The sequence below is a fragment of the Garra rufa genome, chromosome 23 (assembly GCF_049309525.1).
Source record: "Garra rufa chromosome 23, GarRuf1.0, whole genome shotgun sequence".
In the NCBI taxonomy this organism is placed as follows: Eukaryota; Metazoa; Chordata; class Actinopteri; order Cypriniformes; family Cyprinidae; genus Garra; species Garra rufa.
In genome coordinates, this window is record NC_133383.1 from 22,419,575 (window position 1) to 22,429,200 (window position 9,626).

The 9,626-nt window shown below is 40.8% G+C and overlaps 1 protein-coding gene across 1 annotated transcript; it reads right to left on the minus strand.

The window, feature by feature from the left end:
* Positions 1 to 905: 905 nt before the first annotated feature.
* On the minus strand, positions 906 to 5,243 carry LOC141299610 (uncharacterized). The gene is made up of 2 exons (XM_073829985.1): positions 5,076 to 5,243; positions 906 to 4,037 (listed from the first exon to the last, which is right to left on the minus strand). The coding sequence occupies exon 2, from the start codon at positions 4,002 to 4,004 to the stop codon at positions 2,256 to 2,258; it is 1,749 nt and encodes a 582-aa protein (XP_073686086.1). The 5' UTR covers positions 4,005 to 4,037; positions 5,076 to 5,243; the 3' UTR covers positions 906 to 2,255.
* Positions 5,244 to 9,626: the final 4,383 nt, after the last annotated feature.

Sequence of the window (9,626 nt, forward strand, 5' to 3'; positions counted from 1 at the left end):
TTTTGAGCATAATTGAGTTCTGCATTGTGTCCAAAGTCAGGGTGTGGGGGAGTGGGCTGGTGTTTGTGCCTGTCTGTGTGTGTGTGTGTGTGTGTGTGTGAGAGAGAGAGAGAGAGAGAGAGAGAGAGAGAGAGAGAGAGAGAGAGAGGGAGAGGGTATAAGTGCTTGAGGTTCTGCAGTGGTGCATGGCAGTAGATGACTCACCCGTCAATCATGTGACTCATTAATCACTGCAGCTTTCTCTCTCCCCACCCCTCTCTTTCATTTGGTCTCAGTGTGTCTCCATGTCTATTCCCTTCACATTACTCGCCTTTTATTATTCTAAGTTCTTTTTATTAGCGAATGACTTTCATCTAGTGGCGTCTTATTGAGCAGCATCATTCTCAGGAGGTTGAAAACATGGATTTGTTTAGGTGCCTGCTTTCAGATGCACTCGCATCTTCTTTCACATAATTCCCTACGTGTTTTGCTCTGATGTTTGGTAAATACGTTCAATCTTAATAATCACAACATGTTTCAATGAATATTTGTTGCGGAACAGGATGTCATGAGTAATGCGGTCGTGACTCGTAAAAGGTTTTTAAGAATCACAGAGCTGCATATCTATCCGTTTCATTAGAGATCTTCTCAGGCACACAGGTACGTGAGCAACTGGAGAAATAAATTGTCTCTGTAGTCAGTCACTTTGTGTTTTCTGCTGTAATACGGCATGAGAAAGAGCTTGTGGAAAATACAGATAAAATTCAATGGTGGGCATGGTGGTTCAAACCCTCTGTGACGTCAAATGCAATTTCTGCTACAGGTGAGATAAGAAACGGCATATATCGTCCTGGCAAGAACCCTCTGTGGTACAGAAATTAATTAATTTCTGCTCAGGATCTGATCAAAGACGTTCCAATAAGACATTTGTTAAAAAAACTGACTTTAATAAAATAATTGCTTTTATTTTCGTCATATAGCAAAACTAGTAATCAACATGCTGTTATTTACACATTGCACACACACTTGTTTATTTGACACTGTACAACTTACAATCGGGAAGTTGACAACAACAAATTCCTTTCACAAGACAGTTCACTGATGAAAACACTTGCTATAGTAATTAGAGTTGTCTTTCTTTGTTTTGTTTTTTTTGTTTTTTTTGAATTAATTTTTAAAATAATCACAGTTTGATCAAGGAAAGTTTCCCCAAATTTGTCTTTTTTTGTTTTTTTTGTTTTTTTAAAGATGCAAATACAGATAGACGTGCAAACTGTTCACCCTTAGAGTATCCTCACAAACTTCAGACATTTTAAAACGTATTTTTAAGAACAAACATCACTATACAGCGTTCTGTTGGCTCTTGAGACAAAGATCCTGTACTCAGTGGTTAAACATTGGAGGTAACCCATAACAAGAGGGGCATTTTTCAAATTTGTTTTAAAATTTTGGCAAGATGTTAAGTTTACAGTAAATCACATGTGTACAGGTATTCCACCAAGTAGATTGACAGGGCACCGACCTAGCAAAGATATTCACCGTTTTGCATTTCTGCGAATAAAATGGAAGATTTAGTTTCAAGCATTGTTTACAGCGTGCGTGAAAGAATTCTTTTTTTTTAGTGGTGCAAGACCTGCATGCACATGGATGAGCTAAAACAGTGATCAGTATTAAGGCAATAGGAACATTGATCAAAACAATCAAACAGACCCTCAGGAAAAGCCTGTAATAATTTGACAGTTACTTGTTTGCGTAACTAGTGCCATAGCAATTATTACTGTGCCCTGCAGTATCAAGAATTCAACCCCAAGCTTTGCTTTTCAATTAATCAAGTGTTTCCTAAAGAAAATAAATCTTTGTATAAACATGGGTCTCTTGCAATTGGCACCAAAATGTTTTCTTTGACCATTTCATCTGCTTGTTTTTGGTTTCTTTTTGTTTTATCTTTTGTTTATCTTTTTTATATTTTTTTTCTTCCACATGCAAGAGAATCAAAAACATACCTGAATGAAACCTTACAAATTCACCTGTGTATTCTCTCACCAAAATAAAATGTAAACTGCGAGAGAAACCAAATGAGTGCACGCAGAGAGGTTCTGATGTAGCAGCACCATCTCTTCCGTTCCTGATTTGGAATGTATCAAAACACAAGAGTGGAGAAGAAACACCTAACTGTCTTTTCACAGCCCTGTCACTCAAGCTCCCTGTCAGCTTTTTCTCCTCACTCTTTCATCGCTTGTTTCATCGCTTTATAATATCCTGAACTCCCCAGCTGACTAAAATAACCTACGGTTGTAATAAATCTTCTCAATGAAGTTTTCCAGTTCTTCGTCGCTCTCCTGTGGAGACTCCGGCTCATCGTACACATAGTCTGGTGGGTAGATGTAAGAAGGTGCTCTCCCGCTCTGAGGAGAACGTGGTTTGGGCATGGGGAGAGCCTGGTAAGTTCGGGGATGGGGGAGAATGTAATTAGATATGACAGTGTCCGGTTGCGGGTAGGGGCTCTGGGAGCGTTGAGGGGCTTGCGCCCATTTCCAGTCCCTAGCCTTGGGCCTGTCTCTGAACCTACGGTTTGGAGGCTTCAGACCATACCCCATGGAGCCCCCAAAGTTGTAGTCAAACGACAGAGCGGGATTCGTATAGAACCGCGGTTTAGGGGGCGGGAAGAAGACCGGGTAATAGGCTCGATATGGCTTCTGATAATAGGGGAACGAGGGATAGGCCAGAAACTGCTTCTGCGGCTTAAACCAGTAGTCCTGCTTGCTAAACTTGCCTTTGTTTTTCTCCTTGTACCATTTCTTATATGGATCGACTGTATAAGAGGATTTCTTAGGTGACTTAGGATATTGGTACGCCTGAGGCCTCGGCTTGGCTTTGAGAGGAACTAGAGGGCGGAAACGAGGGGTGTTGCTCGGGGGTAAATCCTTCCTCTTTTTCTTCTTCTCCTGAACGTCGCTGATTATTTCGACCACGTCGTCAGCAGGCAAGTGCAGCTTGCTGGAAATCTCTATCAACTTGTCGATGGTCTGGGGATCCATCTCGTCGTCATCGTCGCTATCCTCCACCTCGTTCGAGCGCTTGTCCTCAGCTACATTGTTTAGAAGAGCGGCCTTGTTCATGTCTCTCATGTAGGACGAAGCTTTCTGCTTCCTGCCCATGTATTCCAGAAGCATGTCAGAGGCGATGTCTGCCAATCTCTGCTCCTCCTCACGCGCCTCCTGTGCCTCTACCTCCTGCCGCCTCACCTCCTCCTGCTCTGCCCGTGCCCGTGCCTCCTCCTCCTTGTGGGTCAGAATATCCTCCTCCTCTTCCACAAAATCAAAATCATCCATGAAGTTTCTCTCAAGCTGGGATGGGTTTCTCGTTCGCTCCTCCTGCCACTTCAGCTTCTTGGTCGCCTGGGCCAGTTGCTGGTTGTAGGCTTTATAGCCTTTCAAAGGCGGGAGGATCTCATTGTCTTGCAGTCCGAGGTCAATGTTTTGGAAATAGCCCCTGGTTTTGCGCTGGAGAGGGTTGGCCACGTTAGACTGACTTTGCCCGCCAGCGGTATTCACTTTGCTCTCCTTCACACTCTCACTTTCATCCTTTTCTTGTCCCCAGTTTCCCTCCCCTTGCTGTACTACCTCTGATGATTTCTCTGTGCCCTGCTCAAGGTCTCCCTGAATCCCTGTTGACTCTATCATGAGTGCTTCTTCAGAATCCCCCTGGGTCATCTTCTCTCTAACTGGGTGGTCAAGAGCCTCAAGCAGAACCGAGGCTAGAGAACTGGCAGAGTCCAAATCTGAGACATGTTCCTGTCCCAGGGGTTTCTGGAGCAGGCTGTCCACTTTCCTATGTGTCCAAGCAGCTCCTTCTGCTGCCCCCGGGTCCTCTTTTGCCAAGTCGAGAGCCTCATCAATGCTGCTGCTGACTGAGGTTCTCTGCTGAAGTGCAGGGGCAGCCAGGGCCAGCAGGGGGGTCAGGCTGAAGAGGACTAACAGGAGAGCTGAGGTGCTGGAGGGGTAGCAACAGCAGAACATGACCATGCAGAGAGGACAGGATGGGGGAGAGGGGAGCACCTTACAAAGACAAAAGAAAAAATGGTGATTAATCTGTTTTTTTTTTTTTTCTTTTATCTGAACATTAACAAGACTGTACATTTTATATTATAACATCTGGTCTCTACAGCAGCATAACGTGCGTAAGCTGAAATCTGTTTAACTAAATCAGCATGATAGAATATTACAACGTGCGCTTGTTTTACAGCAGTACACCGTCAACACAATACATTATCACTTTTTACATTCAATTAATTGCGCTGCTTTAATTGAGTGATTTCACACAGAGACTACGTATAAAAGCAATATCGAGCGAATTCCCTGGTTGCCTCTTCACTTATCACTTGGTTTGCCTGATCACTTATCCAGCTGGATTAGCGAAACGCCACGGCAAAGGGACATATGGTTAATGACTATATTTAAAACTACACTTAAAAAATAAGTAAATTGTCTTTCTTGACTTGCAAGGAAATTGACAGCATCCCTTAATGTAACCTTATAAATTCACCTGTGCTTTCAACCACTGTCTCCTATAAAATGCAAACTGCGAGAAAAAACCCTACTCAATACATGTTTTATTTTATTCATTCATATAAAAGCATTATGATCGTTCATTTACAGCCAAATTTATACGTTCGCTTCTTTCTTCTTTACATTCTCAAAGAATAAACTCCCAACGAACTAGTCTTACGATTTCTTCAAAATCCTCATTCCTATGCACGCGATCTCAAAATATATATATATATTTTTTTTTTCTTTAACAAAGGAAAAACATAGACATCACATATCAAGATTACTTTGCCTAAAAGATACCGATGCGGGTCGTGTACTCTTGAAACAGAAAAAAAGGTGGAAAAAAGCGTTTAGAAATTTATGAATGAAACGCTTGTTGATCGGTCGACCTGCATCTCCTTGAATGACTTGCACTGAGATTCAACATCATCTCAAGCTAAGTATCAGCAAAAACTTATCTCTAGTCCCTCACAGCGTTTCTTTGTTTTATAGGGAACTATAAACTATTTATCGAGTGCGTGTGGGAATGGCAGTGCACTTACTCACCTGATTTCCCGAACAAATTAGCTGGAACTCAAAGCCTTGTGCTTCTTGGATGAGGTTTGGAAACAAGCGCTATCCTTACGTTCATTTAAAACTTGAGTTAAAGTAAGTTTGCTTCCCACAAGAATTATTTGAAACACACTTCGATCTGTCTTGTTGAGAGATGAATGCGGAGCGTGATTTTTTTTCAGGACCACGGACAGCGCAACTCCCATTTGTATAGACGCGTCTGGGCACGTGATCCGCGAGTCATCGCGCCGCTGTTGACGTCAGACTCTCCATTGATAAGAATTTCGTGTCTGTTTGAACTCAGAGGGTACGCTACGGTGCTCTGATGAATGAACAGAGATTGCATGAATGAAACAGTCTCTCCATTAAGAACGGAGCAGTGTGGTACACAGTGAAAGCACCACTGCTAAATTAACTCATACAGAAACTAAATCTAATTGTAGCTGTGTTGTCTGAACACTAACGATTTGCTGTTTTAAACGTTATACATTAAAGTTTAAGCATCCGTTTATTCGCAATACCTAGGATGTATTTATAGGGCATACCATGTACCCAGCATAATTTGACACTGTCACTTACTTAGAGGACCCTTTTTGCCTGTTGATTGTTTGTGAGGTGGCCTTAATCAGAGCTGGAGAGAGACCGAACGGCTGCACCCACCGTGACGCAGGCGGTTCAGCTTCACTGCTCTACTTCCGCTCAATTTCCCGAGCTCGTTCAATTTTCCGCTCTTTGTCTCCTGCCGCCCCTGACTTTCATCCATCTGTCTCTAACGTCATTCTCATGTAATGTTTTCACATTAACATGTTTTTTCTTAATTATAGGCATGTACAGGTAGCTTCAGTTGACTCAATTGGCCTACGAGTGCAACCCTACTTTGGCGTTCTCTCTCTCTCGCAATTACGCTTTTCGAGATAAGAATTCCGTCTGACGTGGTTTAGAACCTTTACATGAATACTGTAGGTTTTAGGAATAGGCCTAATTGGAAAACGTTCGCGTGGCATTGGAGCCAACAGCAATCCCGCCAATCACAGTTTATGATTCGTGTAATTGGATTAGTTGCAGTGCGGATATTGAAGTCCCACGAGCCACACTCGAAATGGCAGCATCAAAGCTGTCTCATTATAGAGTGGGAACCTTATTTCAATATTTTCAAAGGTTGCATCCAATATACTCGTGTTCCTGAATTGGCATGGAACTTTAAGCTCCGTCCTAACCCTATTATCGCGTATGTTTGCTTTTTATTTGTCTTTTATTGTTATTGTTATTTCCAGGTAGCCTACTTAATCAGGTTGGTAAGAGGGGTTCGAATTAGAACCAAAAAGGGTTTTCTGATGTCAATGCAGAACATTTTTAAAAACCTTTGTGTTATGTTCTTACTGGTGCTTTAGTTTAGAGAATATATATATAATATATAACGAAACATTAAAATAGAAACACTTTAAAAAACAAACAAAGAACAATATACAAAGATTCACTGCAAAACCATTCATTTTAGGGGTGGCACGTAAAAAATGCTGCATTTTACGCTCCAGAGAGATATGCGAGACAGACCTGATTGTATCGATATTTTCCAACATATACAGTGCCAAGACATAACTTTTGTTATTTAAGTTGGCGGGCAAAATGACCTTTTATTCTGTAAAGAAAAATGCGGCAGGCAACAAAGGGGTTGAGAGAAAAGCGCATATAGCTATGAGTGTGAATGCGTGTCCTTTTCTACCTTGGTGGCGAATAATTTAAGAGCTCCAAGGGCCAAGGGTCAGATTTTGATACGGCTTGGCATTATCGACTGCCACTCAGCATTAGCGCAGTTGCGACCCTTAACCAGCGCTCTCCATCCCCCGCGCTGACTCACCTCCTCCTAACTGCCCATGCACTTCATGCAGGACCCAAAATGCCCACTCAAGAAGAGAATGAATACATTATATGTTAAAAAACGGAGGTAAAACAAAGAGAAATGGGCAAAATAGCAGATAAAAGCGCTTTTGAAGTTTTTCCTGGGTACATGGGATGATGAGAGTTATTGTTCACACCTACACAAGGAAAAGATTCGTCAAGTTTTTGAGGGCTCTGTAGACATATTGGCTGCAATTATGAAAATGCATGTTCAGATACACTCAAAAAATGTCCACCGCCTAATGGAAGTGACATAACACGCTCATGAATAAAAGAATTCATACTCCCACGGGAAAGAAAAAAAGCATCGTCCTGGGATCGATTAATTCTCCCATTTCACATTTTACTCAGCTGCGGCTCGAGCTTAATGGTGTGTAGCCCAAGCCTTGCGCCCACACACGAGCACCGCATCTGTTTTGATGGCAAATTCTCGTAAGCGACTGCTCTCTTGAGGCGATAGGCTCTGATTTGTCGAAAATGTCTGACTGAAAGGTGCCTCAGTCCGGAATGAACCCCGTCACACATTTAGTCACTTCAGGCTGACGTTTCAAACCGAATTATGTGAGCTAATTTACGCGTAAATATTGACAAAGAAGAACCGTCCTCATCTAGACAGTTCATTGTGTGTCAGAACGCACTCTTTGACCGCTGCCACTGGACTAACTTGCGGCTAGCAGTGATGTGTTTCATTTATTTATTCCGTGCGCTGTCCCAATTTCAATAATGTCGACCCAGGGGAGTGTTTGACCTCGGAATATCTCAGTATTTACAGTTTGAACAGTTCGTTACACTGCGAATGAAGCGTAGTCGCGTCGTCATTCATACAGCTGTTCTGCGCGATTCTCCTTCACCAAAAGTGTTTACCTGTATTGTCGCGTTTTTAATTGACGACCTTTGTCAGCAAAAATATTTTACGGATAAATGGACAGATGGTAACACCAACATGTTCCTTAGGTTTTGTCGGAGAAAACGACATTTTGCGCTGTAATAAATATACAGTCGATTATAATGACAATAATGCTCATTGTAAACTAAATTTGGTTTCCAAATATGTTTACGTTCAGCATCTCCTGCGTTTTTGTTCGGAGAACAGACCAAAGCGCCTTTTCGCCGATTTATGCGATGAAACCCTTTGGTCAGTGACATATTACGTCGGAGGTTGGCTTCGTATTTGGAGTTAATGAGCCGATTGATATCAGCGAGAGTCATCGGTTCCCTGCCATCAATCTCTCTTTCTTTCACGGGGAGAAAGGATGGATCAGCTCGCCCATAACATTTGGACTTGGTGCAAGGGATGTTCAAATAAAACGCGCATTTACATTTGTTCAGTTAATACGATTTTGAAAAAAATAAAAATAGTGATGTCTCGACATTTTAAGAGACAAAAAAAAACCAACACAACGCATTTTAAATATTTTACGTATTTTGTGCATCCACCCCTCACAAAATATTGTAAATAAACACCTCTTTTAACCGCTCGTCAGTCTATATTATTAACAATATGTTGTGAATATTAGTGCAGACTTAACATTAGAGAGAAATTGCAAGAAAAACATCATGTGTATTGTTATAAAACGTAAAGTTTTAATATATTTCGGCATGATTTTTAATTGACTATACAATAATATATAGGTTCTAATATGGAATCCAGCCTACAAAATGACCAATTAGTTCACAAAATGTATAAAGATCAACTTTTAAATGAATGCGAAAATAAATTAGTAATTATTTCTAAACATACATTAGCTAAAATCTCAAATATGTGTTTTATAAATAATATTTATAAATAAGTGGCCGAGAAACATTTACATAGAGTCGGAAAGACAATAGTGACTGTATATAATTCTTGTGTTTTGCCATATTTAATGTAAAATACGTGTTTAGACATATTTGTAGATTCGTCATACTTGGGTCTACAACCCAGTATAATTTTTACATTTTTTAAAAAATTTGATTCTCTTTATTTTTCAAGACAGAGGACACCTCACGGAATGCTGATATTTTAATGAAAGGTTACAAGGAAATTTACATATGGACGTATACAGGTAGAATTCCAAATTTTACCTGTATTTTTATGTGGGTAGCTTTAAAGACAATATTAAAGACTTTAGTATTTGTCAGTAATTTATAGTGAAGAGGGTTTAATAACCTGCTTTGTCTGAGTACATATCTCTTGGAAATAAATCCAGAAGAGGGCGCTATCATTACGTGATTCCAAGCTTTGTGACTTATGGTTCCTCTGTGATGTTTGCCCATTTCACATTTAAAGTTGGCATCAAGGCAAATATTAGGAGAGAGAGAGGGGAGAGAGAGAGAGAGAAAACAGTCTATCAAACTGTTTTCATCTTTGACAGAGATTTTAAAAAGATATGGACTATGCGTCTTCTGAAAAGCCTTTTGAAGATTAAAGTCGATGGAATACACAAACAAGCGAATTAAGGATCATAAAAATTAAGATGAAGATAAACTGCAGAATAAAACGTAAACAAGAAAAAAGTGTGTCCGTTCAAGTGTTACAGCCTCAAAAAGTAGTAACGAGTCACCTTTAATTATTCTAAACTAAGTGGAGCAATCCGTTTGTGAACCTGCAGATCAGGGCATCGTCTTCATCATTCTTGTTTCCAGCCACATGTTCCATGACTTTCG